Below are 22,975 nucleotides of genomic sequence, written 5' to 3'. Positions count from 1 at the left end.
CTGACCCCTGCCATCCCCGGGCTGCCTGGGCTGGGGGACTGTCCGACCAGGATGGGGCACCATGGATCTGGGAGCCACAGGGATGGGATGTGGGAAACCGGGCACCTCCCGGTGCAGCGGGGCTGGCCCAGGGTTGGTGGGCAAGTGGGAGATTTTAGAGGGGCTAGGGAGGTGAAGGGGGTCCCCCTGGGTTGCTCCCAGATAGGTGCTTGGGAAGTGGCTGGGGCAGGGGGATTGGATAGGAAGACCAGGAGTTTGGTGGGTGACTGAGCCAGGGCGAGGGGGACCTGGGCAGAGCAGGGGGCACCAGAGGAGGGCAGAGGGGAGCAGGATGATGCAGGGGGCACTGGGCAGGAGCCAGGGGACTGGCACGGGGCAGGGGCCACGAGGGTAGGGGCAGGGGGGCCGCTGTGGGGCAGGAGGCACTGGGACGGGTACAGGGGGGGACTGGCACGGGTCAGGGAGCACTGGGGCAGGTGCAAGGGCACCAGGGTGATGCGGGGGGGTCCGGGCCAAGTGCAGGGGGACTGGCATGGGGCAGAGGGCACCAGGGTGATGTGGGAGGGGGACCGAGGTAGGCGCAGGGGGACCCGGGAGGGGCTGGGCTGGAGGGGGATGCATTGGGTGGGCAGGACGGTGCCGGGCACCGGGGCGGGACCGGCCCGGGAGGGGCGGGGAGCGGCGGGCGGAGCCCGTGGCGTGAAAGGGGGAGTGGGAGCGGGGAGGGGGAAGCCGGTCCCACGTGCGCGTGACGCGGGCGGGGGCCAGGAGCGCGGCGGGGAGCTGCGGGGAGCGGCGCGGGGCCATGCAGCCCCCGGCGGCCTCCCCCGGTCCCCCCGCCCCGGCGGGGGCCGAGCTGCTGCGGTGGCAGTGGCGGGAGGTGCAGGCGCCCTGCTTGGTGGCCGCCTGGATCCTGGTGGCCAGCCTGGCCAAAATCGGTGAGTGTCACCCCCCATCATCCCTTCTCCCTCCCCCCCGCCTTTCCCCGGTCCGCCCCGGGGCGGGATGCAGCATCTCCGGTGGGCGCGGGGGCATCGGGCGCGGTGGGGTACCACGGACACAGGTCATGGGGGACAAATGGGCAGAGCGTGGGTGGTGGCCGTCCTCAGCTGGGCTGCCGTGGCCTGGGACGACCCCGCGCCGCGTCCTCCATCCCCTTGCCCGGGCTGGGAGGTGAAGGTACGGCCCAAGGGACAACGTGGGGGCCCGCTCCCCTTTTCCCAGCGAGGGATGGACGGGTGGGCACGGAGGAGGGATGGAGATGAGCAGAGATGTCCACCAAGGATGTCCCATGCCCTGGATGGCACAGCACGTGCCACTGGCAGGGCTGGCAGTTTGATCCCCCCAGCCCCAGAAAGGGGTCGACGGTGCTGGTTTTGGGCAAGACGTGTCCCCAGAAGCCTAGGGACTGGTCCCCGCCTGTGGTCCCCTCCAGTGGGGAACTCGGACACTCGTGCTGCCCAGCACAGGACCAGGCAGCTGCAGAGCGGGGGGCTCTGCCCGAGAGGCTGCGTGGGAAGGTGTGAGGCGGATGCGTGGGAGCTGCCGCAGGGCTGCGCCCCCCCCACCAGCACCCTGAGTGCTGGGGAGGGGACGCCCGCGTGTGGGCGCCGAGCAGAGTCCCCAGAAGGCTGGCCCCTTGCTGTGTCCCTGCCTGCTGCGCTGGGCCCAGGGGATGAGATTGTGACCTTGAGGCAGGTTTCCTCCTTGGGGGGCCCTGCTGTGGGCACAGTCCCCGGGGTAGGGGCGCAGGCACCCTCTTAGTTTGGAGCCGGCTCCAGAAATGCAGGTTCGGAGCTGGGCTGGGGACCAGCAGCAGCTCCCAGTACGCAGGGCACAGCTACAGCTGTGACCACCAGCTGGCCTCTGCCTGTCCTGGGCATCATCAAAACCACAGCCATGGACCTCACGCTGCTCTCCCTCCTTGGCCTTCTCGCAAGGGAGACCTAAAGCATCGCGAGGAGTGAATTAATGGGCCTTGTGAGCTTAAAAATACAACCCTCTGTCTGCAGCTGTGCCACCTCCAGCTGCCGAGCGCGTCCCTCCTACCTGCAGAAGATCAGAGAGAAGATCCCTTTCCCTGTTTTTTTTTTTGTCTCTCAAACGTCTTCCCGGAGCTGCTCCCTGTGTGGGTTTCCCTCGATGCGCTCCCCTTTGCCCCGGCAGTGCTGGTGGGTGCAGAGGGGGCCTCAGCCAGGGTCATTCCCAGGCCCCCAGCCCTGCCACGCTCTTCAAGGCCTGAGGCGAGCTGATGGCCAGCCTCCCTCTCCATCTGGGAAACACAACCCCGGTGGTGGGTAGCTCCGGGCTGCCTGGCTCCGTGCATCTGATGGGTCCCATGGATGCCGGCAGCTTGGAGCAAGGAGCGACACCCTTACCTGGAGGCAGGACTGTGGGCAGCATCCTAACAGGGGCGTCCCCGGAGGTGGCACACGACCCCACGCACATGTGATCCCCAGGGTGCACGGGAGCTCACAGGGGAGATGGAGCTGGGGGTGTAGGATGTTGGGGAGCGGAGGGAGCAGCGGCGGCCGTGGCAGCTGTGGATGCTGGGCGTAGGCTGGCGCAGAGGAGCCGTTGCGGTTGCAGCGCTGGGCTGCCAGCTCACAGCCCTGTAACTGCAGGGGAGGAAGCGGCCCCACGCCTGGGTGATGGGGACATGACACTGCGGGCTCTGTTCTCCCCAGCAGTCACGATGCCCGGGTGCCCCGAGCCAGCAAACACCCGGGGCGGGGGAAAACTGGCTTGGGTGTTGCCTTCCTGCTCAGCAAGGCACCATCCGGGCTGTACTGCCTTTTCCGTACTTGGTCAGAGCATGGTTCTGCTTGAACGGGACGTGGGGAAGAGGGACGTGGTGAGCATTGCCCTAAACGTGCTCCTCACCCACAGCTGCCCCGTGGACAGGGGTTTGCCAGCAGACAGATATCTTTCCACCCAGCAGCATCCCTGTGGGTTACAACCCTCTCTCCACCATCACCCCTGTCCCCGGCTGCTTGTGCCTTGGTTTAGGTGCTTCCCCATTTCCCAAGCGCCGGAGGAGCGGAGCGGGTTTTGGCCCCGAGCCCTCCCAACGGCAAATCCTGTATTACGGATGCCTGAGTGCGGATTATGGCTCTGAAGTTAATTCACATGTGGCTAAGTTACTGTTGCTGTGGGAACCTTTAATGCTGAAATCCTTGACTAGCGCGTGTAAAATTAGAGCTCATTCCACCCGTCCCCACTGGCTGCTCCTCGCAGCGTGGAGGAGCTCGCGTGCTGCCATTTGCTCGGGGGGATGGCAGCATCCCCCTTCAGCCAGGGGGTTTTTGGACAAGCAGGGTCTTTCCCATCGATGCTGCTCCCTTCTTTGCCCAAGTTCTTGGCTCTGGGGAAAGAACGACTGCTGACAGCCAGGAGGCACGGCCCCACATCCCTGTAGCATCTCGGTGGGCTCTCCTGGGTCTCTGCATCCAGCCAGGGCGTATCTCCACAGCACGGGGAGCGCAGATGGGTTGCCGGATCTTGGCAACGCTCCCGAGCGTGTGGAAAGGGGCTGGACGCCTCGTTCCCTTCTTGAAAACTTCAGAGCTTTGTTCCCGTGGGCGGGAAGTGGTTTCGCAGCCTGCCGCAGGCGCTGAGCGAGCACCATTCGCCCACCGGTGCTGCCTTGGCCGGGCTCGCGTGGGGTGAACGGGGCTCTGCTGCGGCTGGTGCGGTCATTTAGCAGGAATTCGGCTGGGCTGGAGCTCAGCCAGCCCTTCTCCAGGTTCTGGGTTTGCTCAGGGGGCTGTAGCGTCTGCATCACCACTGCCTCCATGGCCGAATCGCTGCCCCCAGCACCGAGCGGAGGCGGCTGGGGGCGAGGGTGGATGCCGCAGGCTCTGTCACCGGCGCACTTGGCTGCAGAGCTATGGCAGAGGTTTGGCCCCGGGCGCTCTGTGGCTCTGACCCCTTTAGGTGGTCGGTGATGGAGCTGCAGACCACACTGTCCTGGGCTCGCTGCTCTGCCTGGGCCAGCTGCGGCGGTGTTCCCGGGGCGTTATGGCAGGGGAGCAGAGCTGGGGCTTGCCAGGATGGCACGGACAGGGCTTACCATGCCAAGGAGCAGCACAGGTCACCGCAAAGCCCTCAACAGGAGGAAAAGCAGCTGTTAGCCTGCGCATGTGGTGGTGGGTTCACAGATGTTGTCTCTGCTTAGGAACCAGATCTTTGACATTGAGTTATCTCCTCTAATTCAGTGCTCAGCTGCAGTGAAGGAAGGCAGATTGACTAAGAGATGTTAGGAAAGGAGAAAGGAAGAACATCAGAAGGCCATGACCTCAAGTGCCCAGGGTGTTCACATCTCAGGGATGTTGGGACCTGTCCCAGAAAGGACAAAGCAGGACTGGGACAAGTTCAGAAAAGAATGACAAGGACATGAAGGCATGGAAACTTACAGGCATGGATGAAGCACTGCCTTTCCTGGGCTCCTCTCCAGGTCCATGCCCCTGGAGACAGGACTCCGGGCTGGGCAGACCTTATGGTCTGTCTGTGAGGGTTCCCAAGGAGGGAGGAAGCCTAGGGTCTGCGTGTGACCGCAGCAGAGCTTTCCTTCCAGTGGGATGACTTGGCACAAGCAATGGGCACCTTTAATCTAGCTAAAGAGCTTTAGGGACTGGGTTTGGGGTTGGCAGCAGGGCTGGGCTTGCAGCTCAGAAGCTGTCCTGATGTCCCTCGTACCTGCTGGGTGCTCAGGGACAGGGGTGGCTCTGGAAGTGCCTGGAGGAACCCACTCCCCAGGAGAAGGTTTATTCATCTGATGGCCAAATTGTTCTAGAGAGCTGGGCGGGATGTCACAGGCGATGGCAGAACTCAGTGCTGGGGGGGGGGCGTGAAACCGCTGTGACCCTCCGCAGCCTTCCCCTAGGCACTGCCCTTTGGGGGACAGCAAAAATACAGCGCCCTGCGCTAGGGAGGAGAAATCCATAGGGATGGGGGGTTGCCTACCTGGAAGCTAGAAATATTTGGGATTACGTAGGATGCCCTGACCTCGGGGACAAGGCTGCCTGGAGGAGCGAGTCCCCTGTGCTGGCAGGCGTGACGTCCCGCTGGCTTGTGCCTGAGCTGCAGGCTCGCTGCCACAGAGCTGATGGATGAATACCAGGACAGACTCCGCTTGCTTAAAAAATACACCCTGTTCCACGGCAGTTTAAGATTTGCTGCAAACCTCGCCTGGAATAAACTGATTATTCAAAGCATCTCTAAGCCTGCAGCTCCAGTGCGCCTGGTTTTTGCATGCAGGTAGGTCAGCGGGTGCTGAGGACGGCTGTGCTCTGGCACGGAGACCGGCCGGCTGGCTTGCGCTGCAGTGGTTTTGTGCGCTGCTCCGTCTGCTGGCTCAGACGGCTGCAAACAAGGTCACCTCGGCATCAGGGCTGAGCATCCTTGTCTCTGGGTGGGGTAACGCGTCCTGGTGAACCCGGATGCCTTCGCTTGAACAGCAGCCGGTGTTGCTTCTGACACTGTGAACGTGCTCGCTGGCTGCTTTTATCCTTTAAGTGCAGATACCAGAGGCCCAGAAAAGCAAAATGCTTGGCTGCTTGCCTTTTTAGACAGCGGCTGAGGAGGAGAGGGAGATCCCAAAGAGTCAGAGAGCTGAAATCCTGGGAGCTAGCTGGAAGGTCTTCTGCGCACACATGGCCACAAAGCAGCCTTAGGTGCTCCCTTTGTCTGCCCTGGGTTCTATCATGTATCTTCCAACCCTTCCGTGGAGCTTGGATGCTCTGTCCATGTGTCTATTTGGCTGATGCTCTCGTTCTTCCTTTCCTTCTAGTTTTCCACCTGTCAAGGAAGGTGACGTCCATCGTCCCAGAGAGCTGCCTCCTCATCCTGCTGGGGCTGGGCCTGGGGGGCATCGTGTTGGCCGTGGCAAAGAAAGCCGAGTACCAGCTGGAGCCCAACATGTTCTTCCTCTTCCTTCTGCCCCCCATCGTCCTAGACTCAGGCTACTTCATGCCCAGCCGGCTGTTCTTCGACAACATTGGCGCCATCCTCACCTACGCGGTGGTGGGCACGCTCTGGAACTCCTTCACCACCGGTGCTGCGCTCTGGGGACTGCACCGGGCCGGGCTCATGGGTGGGTGCACAGGGCTGCCCAGCTTGGGTCACATCCCCAAAAGATGGGTCAGAGGGTGCAAAGCGCCCCCATGTTCAGAGGCCACTGCCAGGCAGGAGTTGGGTCCTGGCATCCTGGGAACAGTGCTCTGGCAGGACCGTCAGGCGTGCAGGACAAACGGGCCCTGCTCAGCACTGAGCTGACTCATGTCTTTGCTATTTTTGTCGCCGACCTTGGCTAGCTTTGCTGGCTGGCTGCCGTGTTCCCTGCCCTCAGCTGTAGCCACTGGCCCTGGCTGGCCTGGGCTGTGTTTGGAGCTCTCCTGAGCCCTGAGGAACAGCTTGATGCCTGGACCTGAGGTGGGGGTGCTGAGCCTCCTTTGGTGCATACTTGCTGGAGGAGCAGCCGTGCACCTGGGTGCCAAGGAGGATGTCCAAGCCCTGCTCCCCTCACGTTGCAGCAAGGATGCGCTGAGCCCAGCTCTGCCTGGGGGACCCCAGAGGTCTGAGAGCACTGCCAGGCTCAGCCCACCGCACTCCAAGTTGGGATGCTGCAGCCAAGTCATCAGCAGCAGATGAGGGACAGGCTTATTTTAGCCTAGTGAGAGGGGCTCTGGGGCGGATGGTCCGCCTGAGCTTGGGCCTTCTGTCCTAGCAGATCCAGGTGTTGAAGCTGGGCTGATGGATTTCCTGCTCTTCGGCAGCCTCATCTCGGCTGTGGACCCTGTGGCAGTGCTGGCTGTCTTTGAAGAGGTCCATGTAAACGAGACCCTCTTCATCATTGTGTTTGGCGAGTCTCTCCTGAACGACGCTGTCACTGTGGTGAGTTGGAGCTTGGGGGACCCTAATGGAGTGGAGCTCAACATTGGCCAGGGCTCTGGAGTCCCCCAGGATGGGCAGAGGATGCAGGTGACATCCCCAAGCCAAAGGCAGACCCATGCCGTGCTCTCTGGGTCTCTCCTCGCTCCTGGCCCTTGGGGACTTTGCCTGTTGAGATGAGCTGGGTCACCTGGCAGATCTGGGGCAGGTGATGCCTCTTGCGCAAGGTCCAACCTGCCCTCAGGCGCTGCCCCTCCTGAGGCAGGGCAAGACCCTGCCTCCCCCAAGGGATTTGCCTTGCCTGCAGGTGCTGTACAAGGTCTTCAACTCTTTCGTGGAGCTGGGCCCAGCACACATCCATGCCACGGACTATGTGAAGGGGGTAGGTGAGTATGTGCCCCACCAGCACCTCTGTCTCTTCCTCTGGGGTGGAAGTGAGGGGGGTGAGCATGGGTGCTGTCATACTTTGGGGTGGGCACTGAGCACCACAGCTCTGTCACCTCCATCCTAGTGGTCACACGCCAGCCATCATCATAGGATGCTTTGGTGGGGACTCAGGTGGGAGCATGGGGCTTGGCCAGCCCAGTGTGGCATGGCTGCAGGGCACAGGAGCTGGGCTCACTTGCTTATGGTGCAAATGAGTCTTCTCCCCCACTAGCCTCCTTCTTCCTGGTGAGCCTGGGGGGCACGGCTGTGGGGCTGCTCTTCGCCTTCCTCCTAGCCCTGATCACGCGGTTCACCAAGCGTGTGCGCATCATCGAACCGCTCTTTGTCTTCCTCCTGGCCTACGTCGCATACCTTGCTGCTGAGATGGTTTCGCTCTCCTCGATCCTGGCGTGAGTACTGAGGTGTCCCCTGGGGAGGGATGTCCATAAAATCAAGGGTGCAATGCTGAGCAGTAAGAGGCAGCGAGCAGACCCACGCCTCATCCTGCAGTCATGCTGGCTCCTTCTGCCCCTCTGCAGAGTCACCTTCTGTGGGATCTGCTGCAAGAAGTACGTGGAAGCCAACATCTCCCAGAAATCCCGCACCACGGTCAAGTATACCATGAAAACACTGGCCAGCAGCTCGGAGACCATCATCTTCATGTTTCTGGGCATCTCAGCTGTGGACACCTCCAAGTGGGCATGGGACACAGCGCTGGTGCTGGGCACCCTGTTCTTTATCCTGCTTTTCCGAGCTGTGGGTCAGTCTGCCTTGCTGTGCTTCTGGCCAGTAGCACCCAGCCCTTGTCATGCCGAAAAGTGGCACTTCTCAAGAAAGGCTGGGGTGTGGGACCAGCCACGGCTCCTGATCTGGGCTTTGCCCCATCTCCAGGAGCAGGCATCTCTGCCAGCATCCCAGGCTCTCCTTCTCCTTCTTCCCTAGGCGTTGTCCTCCAGACCTGCGTGCTCAATCGCTTCCGCCTCATCCCCTTGGACAGGATCGACCAGGTGGTCATGTCATATGGTGGCCTCCGCGGAGCCGTGGCCTTTGCCCTGGTCATCCTGCTGGACAGGGCAAAGGTGAAAGCCAAGGACTACTTTGTGGCAACGACCATCGTGGTGGTGTTCTTCACTGTCATTGTGCAGGTGAGGATGGGCACCCTGCCCTCCTCCAGTGCTGCCTTCTTGCTCCAGACCTGGTCTGGGGGGCCAGGTGGGGACTTGGGGACACATGCTTGGGGCAAGTACCTCTTTTCACGTGATCTTTGGTCCTCAGTGCCTCCTGGCAGCCTGTCCATCATGGCTGGTGTGCAAGGCTGCTCTGGCGACTGTCACGATGGTGGGGCCGTGGCTCACGTTGTTTCCCTGTTGGCCTCTTGTTCTGGGATTCCCTCCAAAAGCAGCAACGGCGCGTGCCTGGCCAGGCTGTTCTGTTTGGAAAGCTGCTGAGTTTGGGGTTCCTGCGCCCCAGGACTGGGTGTGAGCCTAGTGGAAGGGGACTGGAGGGGTACGACATAGTCGCTGCCTGTTGGGACATATGACCCTCGGGTCCCAGGTGCAGGGGATCAGGTTGGCAGGGGCACACGCAGCCAGCACAGCTGCTGTCCCAGGTCACTTCATGCTGCTTCTGCTCCCCGTGCCCCAGCCACGCACCCTCTCGCCCTCCCAGTCTTTCCCTTGCCTTCTCCTGCCGTTCCAGGGCCTCACCATCAAACCCCTGGTGACGTGGCTGAAGGTGAAGCGCAGTGACCACCACAAGCCCACGCTGAATGAGGAGCTGCATGAGCATGTAGGTGCTGGCATGGGAGGCTGCCCGGGTCCCCGCGCTGCCGAGGCTGGGTGAGGGCGATGCACAGCCTCGGCAGCCCCGGGGCACCTGCAGCCTCACCACCGCTCTCACCCTCTTCTCCTTGCTCAAGGCCTTTGACCACATCCTGGCAGCGGTGGAGGACATTGTGGGACACCACGGCTACCATTACTGGCGGGACAAGTGAGTGTCTTAGCCAGGATCCTCCGCTGGCCATCAAGGGGATGGTGGATGCACGCCAGCCGTGGGCATGTCACAGGGTCCCCGCTGGAGGACAGCAGGACCAGGAAGGCTGTGTCTGTCTGTCAGTCCATCTGGAAGGGGATCATCTGGCTGCCGTTGTGCAGCAGATTGAGATCCCAAAAGCATCCCAGACAGAGGTCAGGCAGGAGCAGCTGGGGATGCTGCGAGAGCTGGCGTTGCTTGCCCGCACCAGAGCCGCTGAGTGGCCATGGGGTGTCCGCGGTGCCATGGCCTTCTGCCTCCCCATGGATGGAGCTGCGCTGGGCGCTGAGGAGGTGACAGCCCCCTTAAAGGCTGGGCAGTGTTTATCTACAGCACAGTGACAGGAAAAGGATGTGAAAAGCCTGTTTCCTGGAGGGGAGGCGCTCCAGCGGGGCAGCCATGCCGGCCCCACTCCCGCTCGCATTGCCTCCCGCAGGCCCTCGGGCAGGGACAAAGGGTCAGCGTGTCCCCTCCCCTCTCCTCCTGCCCTCCCTGGCAGCCAGGTTCTGCGTGCCAGGCCACTTTCCCATGCTTTGGACGCTCTCAACCTTTTCGTGGGCAGGGGGTCCACAGCCGTGGTACCCCGTGGGAGCTAAACCGCCTGTGTCTTCATCTCGTGGCAGGTGGGAACAGTTCGACAAGAAGTACCTGAGCCAGCTCCTGATGCGGAAATCTGCCTACAGGCTGCGGGACGAGATCTGGGACGTGTACTACAAGCTGAACATCCGTGATGCCATCAGCTTCGTCGACCAGGTTGGGGCACGTGGTGGGGGCCGGGCGGTGGGATGGCCCTGACAGGAGCCAGCTGGCCCGAGGTGGTGGTCCGCCCCGCGCATGGCCATGCGTGTCCCCTCTGGGATCCCCTCAGCCTGGCTGGGTCCCTGCTGCCCTGATGCCAGCCTTGCCCTCCCACCTCCCAGGGTGGCCATGTGCTCTCGGCTGCCAAGCTGGCGCTGCCCTCCATGCCCAGCCGCACGTCCATGTCGGAGTCGTCGGTCACAAACCTCCTGTGAGTACGAGCGTCCCTCCAAGCCCCTGGGCAGACCTCGCTGGACCCCCGCAGCTGCCCCCTTCCCCGGGGCTGTGTTGTGCCAGGGCTGGCAGGATGTGGGCATGGAGCCCAGCATCTCCATCTCCCTCTATCACTTTCTGCCCCCAAGGAGGGAGAGCGGGAGTGGCGCATGCCTGGACCTGCAGGTGATCGACACAGTGCGGAGCCGCCGGGACAAGGAGGACGCCGCCATGCACCACGTGCTGCGAGGGAGCCTCTACAAGCCCCGCCGGCGGGTGAGCGCTCCCCGGCCACCCCAAGGGTAGCAGCACCCGCAAGAGGAGCAGGGATGGAGGATGCTCCGTGGGGCCAGCTGCTCACCCTGTGTCTCTCTGCCTCTCCCTCGGCCAGTACAAGGCCAGCTACAGCCGTCACTTCATCTCTCCAGATAAACAAGAGCGCCAAGATAAAGAAATCTTCCGGCAGAACATGAAGAGGCGGCTGGAGACCTTCAAGTCCACAAAGCACAATGTCTGCTCCTCCAAGAGCAAGGCCAGGCTGAAGGAAAAGGGCAGGAAAAAGGCAAGCGCTCCCCAAACACCTGTTCCCTTCCTAGCTCTGAGATTTGGCCTCCCTCAGGCTGCAGACACCGAGGTCCTTTGGGGTGTGGGTGAGGTGCTGCAGGGCATTGGCAGCTCCAGAGCCAGCGGGGAAAGTGGCTCATCTCATCTCAGTTCTGTGTGTGAGCACACGGCTGTCACATGTCCACGTGTCCCCACCATGCCAGCACTGCCCTGGGGTGGCTCTTCCCTGGGCAAAGTGTTCCCAAGACCTGGAGGAGCCCCATGTTTTTTTTTCCCCAAGAGCACTCACCATGAAGTAGCGTGAAGGTTGGTGCAGATCCAGGCTCAGAAGTGTGGCACTGTGCCTTAAATTGAGCCTTAGGTGTCTTCTCCCATTTGGAGGCTTTTAAAACCATTGCAGCTGAGCTGTTTATTGTAGGGCCATGAAGATGCAGCGTCTAAGGACTAGGAACCGTTGATGGCCAGCTGCCATCTAGCTGGGGTGGGAATCTGTGTCCCTGTGGTTACCCTGGCTCGCAGGGCCACATGGGTCAGGATTAGGGGGTTGCACGGGGCAGGTCCCAGCCAATCCCTCTTCCTTCGCAGAAGAACGTCTCTCTGACCAGCGATGCACCCAATGGAAAGACGCACAGAAATGTCCCCTGGCAGGAGGCAGGTAAGGCCGGTGGCAGGCAGGGTTTGCAGGTCCTGGCAAAGGGAACTGGTGGGGTGGGATGGGAGCAGCCCGCTGTGCCTGCCCACTGCCAGCTTGGTAGCACGACAGCACCCGGGGTGGTGCCAGCACCAAGTCCTCCCATAGGTGCAATCCTTCCCCCACCGAGTGCCCCATCTGCCAAACCAACTCTCTCCATCTGGCTGCAGCTCCTGTCCTGGTGATGGTCAGCTCAGAGGAGGAGGAGAGCGACAGCTCGGAGACAGAGAGAGAGGATGATGAAGGGATTGTGTTCATCGCTCGAGCCACCGATGAGGTCCTGCAGGGAAAGACAACTCCTGGTAGGCACCGATGCTCCCATGCCAGGAAGCTGCCGTTGGGTAGCTTGTCCTTCCTCTACCTGGGGAGCAAAGTTGCCTTGGCCTGGGCAAAACCAAAGTCAGCAGAGCGTGAAGGGGAGAATCGCTGTTCTCTGTGGCTCTGGAGCCTCCATGGTGGCTCCTGCATCCCGGGGCCAGCTGGCCATTTGGTAGTGGCTGGTTCTGCAATGTTTGCAGGGCCCAGGGGGAGAGCAAGAACCGTGCGAGATCCCTCTCACTGTCCCTGCTTCTGCACCCCCAGGCAGCCTGGATGTCTGCCCCAGCCCCTGCATCATCCCACCGTCACCCACCTTGGCAGAGAAGGAGCTGCCGTGGAAAGGCGACCAGGCTGATCTGGCTGTTTACGTCTCCTCGGAGACCACCAAAATCGTGCCAGTGGATATGCAGAAAGCATGGAACCAAAGCATCTCCTCCCTGGAGAGCATCGCTTCCCCCCCAGGCATTGAGAGCGGACCTCAGCACAGGAGATTCGCCTGCCCTGTGCTGGAGGAGCAACCTCAGTCTGCGAGCCACGCGATGCTGGAGCAGAGCTCCTGCTTCCAGTTCCCCAGCCACGTCTCGAAGAGCAGCAGGTCACAAAGTGACAGCAGCCCGGATGGCGCTGAGCAGCAGGAGCTGCAGCCTCTGATGGCCACGGAGGAGCAGGGCAGGGTGCTGCCCGCTGTGGAGCCCAGATGGTTGACGTTCAACAGAGCGAGCCACCTCTGAGGCAGACTGCGGATGGGGAAGGGGCTGGGGGCAGGCTGCGATCCACTGACCGCTCTGCTGTCTTGCGTTGTAAAGCTTGTGTGTGTCTCCATAAACTCCAGGAGTGGCAGGAGAGCCCCGTACTCCTCCCAGAGCTGCACTCCAGGGTGGGCTTTGCCCATGCACCTACTGATGCAAAACTGGTCGATAACTGGGCTTCATGCTGCAATAGCTGGTACCAGCCCCTGTCCACCCAGGGAGGCACGGACCCCAAACTCTTTCTTCCTCTCTGGTCCCTACGCATCTTCACAGTGCTGGGAGGCCAGAGATGTTCCTCCCAGGGCTGGGATCCCAGCCGGACTCCATCCCGTCGTGGCTGTGCCACCTCGAGGTATGCGGGTGCTGGCTAACGGGCTGTGGCTGTGTAGGAGTGTGAGCTGATCTCCAGCCTGGCTGTGAGTAGGAGACCTCCATGGAGAGAGCTGGGAGCGGTGGCCAGTGCGTGAGAGCCCACCCACACCCAGCGACTGAGCCGTTGACTTCAAGGTGGCCACAGTGCTGGTTCCTCACAGTGTGCACGGAGCTCAGCCAGGAGGCCAGCGACGGGCTCCTTGCCACGGCAGCTCTGTGTTCCCTTGGTTATGGAGGTACCACAGAGGCAAGGCCATGAACTTCTCAGGACTGGGAGCAGTGCTCCTGGGGTTTGGCTCCACCAGGAGCTGGACTAGTGAACTTGTACGCACAGGGACTCCTCTAGTAGCCAGCCAACCTGCTGTGCCAGCCTCATGCCTGTTGTCTGGATGTTTTCCCAATAGCTGCTTTCTGGCTTTGCTAGGAGGTGGCTGCCCTGCACAGCATCCTTAGCATTCATCCTGCCCACATCCCAGTCCCTCCAGTTGCCTAGGGCCCATCAGCTGGGAGGGCTGGTCATGGTGCAAGGAACAGAGTGAGCAGCAGGTATGAATGTACATCAGGGACAGGGGTGATGGGCGAGAGCTGAGTGCATCTTCAAAGGTCTGTCCCCACCACCTGCCTCCCAGCCACTCCTTGTTCTTCCTGAGAAAGCGGTGGGACCTGGTGGCAATGGCCCACAGAGTGAATTATTCCTGGTGTGACCCCAAGGGCCAAGAGCTGGTCACCAGGAACTGCTCAGCATGGGAAAGCTCAGCATGGCAGGTGGGCACCAGCAACGCGGGAGGGTTGGGGATGCTCCTCTTAGGGAAGAAGGGAGACATGGGCTGTTAAAGCCCAAAGCAACTAAATAACTGCCTGTTCCAGCTACCTGGGCGTGCTGAGACAGCGGGTGTCAAGGGGACGTGTAGATGCACTGGGTGAGTGAGCCCAACACGGGGCTCTGCAAAGGCCGTCCTGCTCTGTACCCATCCCGCCAGATGAGCATGAGGTTTTTAAAAGATTTTTATATAGTTTTGCATTTCTGGTATGCCTTATTCTGGTTTTGATTTCTGATACTGGGCCATACTAAATCTCTAGCTGGGTCAGTGTTTTCTGTAGCCATGGGCACCATAAATGACTCAAGACTTAATATCTTATTTGCAAGAATATTGTTTTAATGTGAAAATATATGCAGAGTATTTTGTAATGTTCAATAAATGGGAGCTGGAGCAGGCGTGGCGGTCTGGTCTCTGCTGTCTGGGAACCTCTGCTCATCCCAGTTCTTGCAGCTCCTGGTTCGGTTCTCCCTCGCGGGCACTGCATCCCTGTGCCTCTCTGCTCTTCTCCACCTGAGGCCGCAGCCCCCTTCTCAGACTCGATGTGCCTAACTGGATTTCCCAGTTTCGATAATGTTTTGTGGAAAATGTGAAATTCTTTCCAAAGAGAAGCTTGCCTGCGGCCGTCGTCAGGCGATGCCTCGAGGAGCAGCCAGCAAGAGGCCAGCAGGCAGCCAAGCCCTTGCTGCCCGGCGTCGTGGCTGCCTGCACAGCAGCAGAGTGCTGGGAGCCCAGATCATCCCATCTCCATGCTTCCTCTCTCTTTGCCAAAAACATCATTCAAATGGGTCTGTTTCAGGGTATTCTGGATCACAGGAACCTCCCTGCATCCATATGTGCTGGCTTTGCTCTTCCCTCGATCTGCTGGCTCCACTTCTCCTAAAGGAGGGTGATTGTGGTTTACTTGATTTAGAAGATGGATGTTTGGCTTCTACTCAGCCTGGCATCTACCGTCACCCCCAGGTCCTTTTTGGCAGGGTCTCTATACAGCCTCTAGCCCTCAGAGCTTTGCATTGGTCCCTGTGGAAGCTCTTGCTCCTCCTGATGTTTCCCATCTGCCTCACATCCCACCGACCAGCGATGCTAGCTGAGCTGTGCGCTCTGCGTGCTGGACCTCGGTACCAGCTTTTCCTGCAGACACGATCGCCTTGGCAGGGCACCAGGCTGTGCAGGCCAGGTTGTTCTCCTGGAAGCAGTGGATCTGCGGCATTCAGGTCCTCAGAGGAGGAAAAGCAGATGTCGAGGCTTTGGGAAACGCCGGGGCTAGTTGCTGCTGTCTCACGCGGTTATCTGAGCCTAGCAGCTAATCCGTGTGCAGGCTCTCCACGCGACCAGCCAGCAGCTGGTGAGCTTGGAGCTCCCTCTTCCCAACCTCGACTCCAGCCGTGTTATGACCAGGGATGGTGGCTCCTACCACCAGTTTTTATTTTCATACTCTAATCTCTGTATTTCACTTTACAGGCTGAGATAGCGGGCAGTGTCCTTCCTGCACAGGACTGCTCCGATCCTTCCAGCATAGCACAGAGCCGTCTCTTTCAGCCTAAAAATACTTAAGTGCTTCAGTGGAAAAACACAAGAACCGGGCCAAACCACGAACACATGTGCCCAAACCTCCGCTTCTCCAGGACAGAGTAAGGCATAACCAAAGCATCTGCTTGTCTGACTGTAACCCAGAACACACAACCCTCTGACTGTTATTATAAGCAACCCCATCCCGGAGCTGCCCGACTATCGCAGACCCGGCATTTTGCAGGCAGGCTTCTCCTTCGAGCCTGCCATTAGATCTGCACATTTTTTCCACTGTGATGTACTTTCTCCGATGCTCAGCTCCTCCAGTTTCTCTGTGGTAGCAGAACTTGTGAAGTCAGCAGAGGATGTGAGGCAGCTCCGGTAACAGGGGCACCGGCTGGATGGAAGAGCCAAGCTGTGGGTGATGGATTGGTTTTGGCCATCTCCCAAGTCAGCTAGGCAGCAGCACAGCATTGTGCAGTCGTCTTCAAATCACCACTTTGCCATCGCACAATCCATGTTGGAGCATCAGGTACATTTTAGGCTGGAAGGGGCTCCAGAGGTCTGCAGTCCAACACTGCCTCTGCCCAGGGCTGGTGGCAAAGCTGGAGCAGGTAGCTCACAGACCTGTCCCATTGGGTTTGCAAAGTCCCTGAGGATGGAGGTGTCACCACCTTCCTGTCCCAGAGCTGCACCATGGCTGCACATTCTCTTGCACAGAATGATTTTCTCCTTATGCCCAGCAGGAATTTCCCCTGGTGCAGCTTGTCCTGTTGCCTCTTGCCCTTCCAAGGGTGTCTCTGAGATGACTTGGGCTCTGGTTTCTCTGTACCTCCCTGTAGTTAGCTCTTCTCTTTGGTTTGTCTTCCTAAAGCTGGTTCTCTTGTTCTGGGGAGCCTCAGATTGGACCTAGTACCCAGCTCTGTCTCACAGGTACCAAGTCAAGAGGAATAATCATTCCCTTGGACCTACCAGCTTCATGTTCTCTGTTGCAGCAAGGGTGCTGTTGACTCACAGGCAACCTTGCATGATTTTTCATTCCGCTCTATTTCTGGAGCACTTTCTGACACCCTCATGTGATGTTTTCACAATGGCCTATACAGGCACAAGCAGTGGGAAGCTAGTGAATGGGAGCCCAGCTTCTCACCTCCCACTTGGTCCCAGCAAGAACAAAGTGCGGCAGAGGCTTTGACCATGCTTGTGTTTTCACAGAGAACAGTGGGAAGGCAAATGCAGGAGAATTCAGGAGTGCAGTCCAATCGTATCTGGAAACACATTTTGGAGACACATCCGTCTGTTCTTTGCTCCTTCCTGCTCCTGTCTCCTGAGTTCTCCTCCGTTTGCCTTCCTGCTTTTTTTCACACATGAAGCAGCCATCCCTGCTCCCTGCTTTCACTGGAAGCCGTCTCTGCCTGCTGGTGGAGGGAACGATTCCTTTTCACTCCAGGATTACCTCCAGAGGGGTGGATGCCAGTCCTGGTCTCAGTCTGCCCCACTGCGCTGGCTGGTGAAGTCGTGCAGAAGTTGCTTGGCAGACGGGACGGGAGCCGGCCGGGGCCGCGTGGCGAGTGGCTGGTGATGGAGCTGGGATCAGTCGGCAGCCGGGGCGGATAATGAGGAACAGATTTGCACTGGGCAGCGGTTCCCATGCCGCGTTCCAGGGCAGAGCGGCCAAGATGGGAGAGCCTTTGTGCTTCATGCTGCACCCCTCCAGCGCGTGTCAAGCCAGCCCCTCGGCTCGCCTGTGTCTCCTTGCCGGCAGCCGGTGGTGAACATCCCCGGGGTTCCACGCAGAGCTGGGGACCCTCTCCAGTGGCTGTGTCACCCACTAGGCTGCAGGGCTGGCCAGGAGGCTTGCTCAGCGTCCCAGCTGTGCAGGAGAACAAGCTGCAGTGTGGACAGGCTGAGGACAGACAAGATCAGTGGGACCTTTAGGTCTGCAGGAGCTGGGTGGGGTGATCCACACCTCCCTTCGTGGTTCAGATTTCTCTGCTTTTGCCTGGAGGAACAAACGCGGCTGTGGGACTTCCTATCCTGGAGGACTGCCTGGCCAGGCTGCTGCTCCCGGGGACTCTTGCAGGACAGCCAGGATGGATGCTGACATGGCGGGGGCTTTGGTTTTACGAGTACCCCAGATCCTAGAGTGGTGATCTTCCCTGCAGCCAGACAGAGCTGTTCCTTGCAGCCGTGGGGAAGGCAAAAATCCTTGAAGAAGCCACCGGAGGTCCTCTCACCTCGCCTTCTCCTGACATCCAGTGCCACGCAGCCAGGCTGCCTCAAAGGTAAGTGAAACCTGTGGCGGGTTAATTGGAGAGGGAGGGTGCTGAGAACACTCTGAGGAGGTGGCCACCAGCCCAGCTGGTCTGGTCTACATCAGACCAAAGGTTGACCCAAGCTTGTGGGCAGCCCATGAAGAAGGGCTTGGAAAGGCCACGGGGTACTGCTAGAGACCAGACTCTGCGGGCAGTCTGCTGTGTTTGTGCTTTCTCCTCTCACAGTGATGTGGGGCAATCCCTGCCCGTGCACAAGCTTTGCCCCTCAGAGCCCAGCTAAGCTCAGGCTGTCGAAGTCAGAGAGCCAGTTAAAGCTTTGCTTTGGCTCCTCGACTGGCTGGGGAGAGGCTGTGCGCACACCCGGGGCCTTGCCATGTGTGGGTCCCCAGCAGTTTTGGGGCTCTGAGGCTCTCGCAGGCAGCCGGACGAGCTGTGAGCTCAGAGCTCCCCTGAGAGCTCTCCTCTCAGCACGGCTGGTGCTGGAACACACCCAAGCATCACTCGTGCAGGGGTCACCCCCTCCAGATTTCTGCTGGACACTTAGGGTCCTGCCTGCTTTCTCAGAAAGCCTCACCTCCCAGGGCAAGGATATTCTCTTGTCTACCACATACACGTGTGCCGATCCACATATTTCCAGTAGGCATCCCTACCCTCGCCTGTTTAGGGAGAAAGCTGGCAAAAGCTTTGCAAAGGTATCCCAGAAAAATGAAAAAAAAGAAAGAAAGAAAGAAAGAAAACAACTATGAAGGCCAAGAACGATTACGTTTTCACATGCCATGGTGCGGGGCGGGCTGATGGGAGCCGGCCAGTGAAGGGGCCGGGACTGGAGGGCTCTTGAGGGAGCAGGTTACCCAGGCTGCTGCCGGACAGTTAATCAGTGACCCCTGCTAGGCTCGCTCCCATCTTTGTTTTCTCCTGCTAGGGAACAGATAGAATTGTTATAAATGCTTGGTCCCCCCTCCCATGCTTCAGCAAAAATAGCTTTTGAAGCACGCAGGAAATTAGAGTCTGAAGAGTGCAACAAGGAGGGAAAAATCTCTAGCGGCTCCCTCGCCGTGCTCGGATTTGTCCGTAAACCCAGCTCCGCGCGAGGTGTCGCTTGACCAAAGGCAACCAAACTGCCCCGAAACTGTTAGAAGCGGGGGGACCCGTGCCCCACTCGGCCCCGGGGAGCCGAGGGCCGGTTAACTCGGGAGGCAGGGGTGCGAGGGGAGCATCTGCCCCCCCCCGATGAGGGCGACGCACCGAGGTTTACGGTGCGGAAAAAGGGCGGGCGGTGGCTGAGCCCCTGTGCGGCTGGAAGCCGGCTGTGCTGGAGGCGGCCCTCCCCGCCCCCCTTCCAGGGAGCCCGTTACCCCCGACCGGGCCGGGCCGCGCCCCGCAGGGACCGGTAGCGGGGGGGCGCGGGGACCCCGCAGCCGCGCTGCCCAGCGCGGCCGGCAGGTGTCGCCCCGCGCCGAGGCCGCGCCCCGCCCGCGCTCCCCTCGGGGGCCTCCCGCGCCGCTACCGGCCCCTGCGGCGGGGCTGCGCTCAGCGGGAAGGGGAAAGGCCCCGCGCTTCCACGAAAGGGTACTCTTAAAGGGGAAAAAAAAAAAAAAAAAAGAGCTAATATGTGGTCGTTTTAGATCCGTTTCGGTGTGGCGGGGGAGCGGCCGTGTGCGGGGTGAGAGCCTCCCCGCAGCATCCCGCCGCCCTCCCGACGGGCGGTTGTGATGGGCCGGCAGCTGCCCGCGGTGGGAGACCCCGCCGGGCAGTCGCGGGTGGTCAGTGCTCTCGGTGAGCCTCCCGCTCACGCTCTTCCTCAGACACCTTCATCCCACCCAGCGGCAAACGCAGGCAGGGGCTGCCTCCTCAGGGGCAAGGTATGACACAAATCCAAAGCCATTTGTAAAGGGGAAAAAAAAAAAAAAGGCAGCAAAGAACCCACCCTTGGACCTGTGTGGGCTCAGAGGCGGTGAGGAGGTTGCTGTCTGGACTCAGAGGGCCAAGGACTGCTGGCTCGGGCTGGGCTGCTGAACTCCCCATCCTTCCAGGAATATCTGGAGCAGGGTACCCGGGGAGGATATTCCAGGAACAGCCGGAATGTCAATCCCACAGCTCTTGACCCGCTCATCCCACTTAACTGACGAGCTCCTCTGGAGGCACGTAGCCCCAGACTAACAATGGGGCCAGCACGGGTCCTGCATGAATGCTAGAAGAGTCCAAGCCTCCAGGTCCCTTCCCATGGTTGCTCCGTAGCTGGCCTTGCTGTGTCTTGGTCTGGGAGCAGAGATTCCTCTGCAAGGAGGAAGAGAATGGCAGTGGTGATGGGAGAAGGGCGAGTGAGAGGAAAGCAGGAGGGACTGATGACAGGAGGCACGAGCCCTCTGCCCTGGCCTGTCTCAAGACGAAGCTGCTCGTCTCCTTTAGGAGACACATTGTTATTGCTGCTGATGGGATTAAATCACACTATTTCGTGATGATGCTCTCCAGCCCTAGTGCCATGGAGAGGAGGTACCCACCCCAGCTGGCACCACACAGTGTGCCTGTCATGTACTCCTGCCTGGTGCAGAGTCCTCTCCCTCCAGACTGCAATGAAGGGTCCCTGGTGTAGGACCCACGATCCACATCATGGTTCCTCCTCCAGGAACCCACTGTGCCCCGCGTCCCACCCACTTTGTGTTCCTGCCTGGCATCTTTGCTGTAGGCATTTCCTGAGGTTCACTCCTCTAATTGCCAGCTATGGATGTCCCACGGCACATTGCCCTGTCAAACCAGCCCTTCCCAGTGGCATCTGAGGAGCCTTCCCACCATCTCCTGCGCTCTGGATCTGCAGTCAGAAGAGCTGGCTCCAGACTCCCCTGGGGAGGAGACCCTGACCCCAAACTGCTATTTGCCCAGTGCGGGGTGACTCGAACCTCAGCCGGGAGCCTTGTGGAGCTGCTCTGTTGAGACTGAGATGGAGGAACCAGATCTTTCCCCTTTGCTACCAGCTGGGCAAGGCTGGAGGGGGGCAAAGCAGGTCTCTCCTGTACCAGGGGAGACCACCACTCAGCTCTGAGCAGCTGGAAACAGCGGCAGGATTAAGAATACTTTGAGAAGCACCCGGAGGACCTACAGTGGGACTGTCCAAGTTCAGTGGGCAACACAGCCCAGCTGCTACAGGCAACATGAGAGCTGGTCCCAGGGACCGCCCATGTGGCTGTATAAAGCACTGACTGCATGCCCACAGCTGGAGCTGCACCTCGGGGCTATTGCTCTGCCCCAGTGAGTGCTGAGCCAACCCAGCTGCTGCTCCTGATCTGTGGGAGCAAACTGCAGGCAGGTGAGAGCTTTCCTTTTCTCTGGAGAGGCTCTGCCATGGGAGAACGGTTTACAGGATCTGCTGGGATCTGCTGGGTGCAGGCTCTGCAAGTGCTGGCTGTAAGTTTGGGGTTTGCAAGAGTCTGGGGGGGTGGGGGTTTGGCAGAGCGTGTACCCAGGGGGAATAGCAATCCTAGGGGTCAGAGCTGCTGGAGCAGGGTGAAGGAAGTGCTGTGGTCCCTGGTGGCTGCCCCAGGTAGGACCTGGGTGCTGGCCCTGGCTCTGTAACCTGTAGCCAGTGGTGGTCAGAGAGGGGTCCCTGCTCCCCAGGAGTGGGGTGGTTAGGCTGGCAGCCCCCTCTTCTAGCAGGGCATAGTTGGATTTAGGTTGCTTTTGGGAAGAGAAGGGATGAGTCTCCATCCTAGAAGTGTGTCCCAGCCCTTGTCTGGTAACAGTTGGTGCCTAGTACCTACTTGAGGTGTCCACTGAGGTCTGTATTTCCTTCTTGGCTGTGGACTGGGAAGGTATCTCATGGGTGTTAGTTGCTCAGGTGTGAGCTGGGCACAAAGCAGGGACACAAATGGGGGGCTCCTGGTGGTCCAGAGATGTGGAGGGAGGGGTGTCTGTTTGTCCTTGCAACTGCTCCTCTGCCAAGCAGACCTGGAAAGAGGTGCTGGCCCTGGCAGCTCTGACTGAGGATGGCATTTGTGGTAGCTGTGAGACCCTGTGCTCCACATCTCCCGTGTCTGTGGGAGAGGGGCTGGGGAGGTGGCTGCCGGGCTGCGGTAGGAAGGGCGTAGGTGCCTGCTGGCGTGTCTAGCTTGGAGGTGAGTGTGCTGCCTCAGAGAGTACAGTAAACGTGTGCTGCGGGGACTAAATGGCATGCAACATCACTGCCAGCAGGGAAGGTAAACAGATGACTGTCTAATGCCATTAAATATGTGGGTTTTGCAGAAAGATGGATCAGGTTTAGGCTGCTCTTCAAAGAAAGCCAATCTGTCCTCTAACCAGAGACAGTGGTGAGTTTTGAAGCAGCAGTCCTGAAACCATGAGTAGATTTCTAAGCCAAGAGCACTCTGTCCTCAGGAAAGGGAGGCAGTGCCTGAACTCCAGGGAACAAACAAGCAGCTCCTCTTAACGGATTTAAGCTCTCCTAACCAGATCTGTGTCCACAGAGGTGTGACTGTGTCAGGCTCTGTGTCCTACAGGTCTCAGTTCTAGGCTCTAGACAGGGTTTGGGGTCTCTGCAGAAGAAGAGTCTGGTCTCTGAGGGATTGAGAAGTCTCTGGAGGATGCTGTTGTAGAGGTGTTAACCCAAGAGTGGTGTGCAGCATGGCCACTTCACAAGGCCTGGGGGGCACCTGTGTCCCCCAACAAGAACAGCTCAAAGTTAAAGGAGCACAAAGCTGCTCAGCTTGAGACAGGTGTCTTGGGTGTATGCAGAAAGAGGACTTTGTCCCGTGGGCTCTGGCAGTGATCAATGCTAATGCTGGGCTGTTGCTAAGCTGAGACCCTGGGCACTTGGGATGTCTGGAGCAAGCATTAGACTAGCAAATGCTCTGCATGTATTGAGCCCAACTGGCTTGTCTGGGAAGGCACTGTGTGTCACCAAGGTGTGCCACCTCATCTGTGCAGAGAGGCTTTAAGGCTGGCATTCCCCTGCTTGGGTCGCTTCCCTGCGGGACTGCACGCTGTGAGCTTGCACACGTGCTGCAGCAGCTCTGATGTGTGACTTTAATTTCCCCCCACCCTGTGTCACTTGTGGGTATTTGAGAGCCCTAAGTGGGACCTTCCTGACTTCTGTACCTATAAAACATCTCCTGTAAAGCCTCCTGATGGTTAACTGCAGACCAGGCTTGCACGTGGCACTGAACAACATCTTGAAGCGTAGCTGGAGACCTCCTAATTGAGTTGCTCCTGTTCCTTCAAATGGTGAGCGTGACCAGCTGTTGTTATGTAGTCTCTCCTCCGTCCCTTCTGGGAAATCACACCATGATTATATTTCTGGCTTAAGAAATTTTTTCCCTAATCAGACTGGGC

General features: G+C 59.6%; 1 protein-coding gene across 2 annotated transcripts; it reads left to right on the top strand.

The window, feature by feature from the left end:
- Nucleotides 1-789: 789 nt before the first annotated feature.
- On the top strand, nucleotides 790-14,269 carry SLC9A5 (solute carrier family 9 member A5). Of its 2 annotated transcripts, none has more exons than XM_086758213.1 (16): nucleotides 790-938; nucleotides 5,792-6,094; nucleotides 6,731-6,894; nucleotides 7,199-7,277; nucleotides 7,550-7,727; nucleotides 7,857-8,077; nucleotides 8,260-8,462; nucleotides 9,016-9,105; nucleotides 9,236-9,306; nucleotides 9,972-10,101; nucleotides 10,269-10,357; nucleotides 10,509-10,635; nucleotides 10,751-10,921; nucleotides 11,509-11,578; nucleotides 11,785-11,916; nucleotides 12,197-14,269. In XM_086758213.1, exons 1-16 carry the CDS (start codon nucleotides 806-808, stop codon nucleotides 12,661-12,663), a joined length of 2,628 nt encoding a protein of 875 aa, XP_086614339.1. In that variant the 5' UTR covers nucleotides 790-805; the 3' UTR covers nucleotides 12,664-14,269. The 2 variants fall into 2 exon arrangements, with proteins under 2 accessions (XP_086614339.1, XP_086614338.1); XM_086758212.1 differs by having other exon boundaries at nucleotides 6,728-6,894.
- The last annotated feature ends 8,706 nt before the right edge of the window (nucleotides 14,270-22,975 follow it).

The sequence above is a fragment of the Chlamydotis macqueenii genome, chromosome 13 (genome assembly GCF_036417535.1).
Source record: "Chlamydotis macqueenii isolate bChlMac1 chromosome 13, bChlMac1.mat, whole genome shotgun sequence".
Lineage (NCBI taxonomy): Eukaryota > Metazoa > Chordata > Aves > Otidiformes > Otididae > Chlamydotis > Chlamydotis macqueenii.
Note: the sequence above shows the minus strand (reverse complement) of the source record. Positions and strands in the feature narration are given on the sequence as shown.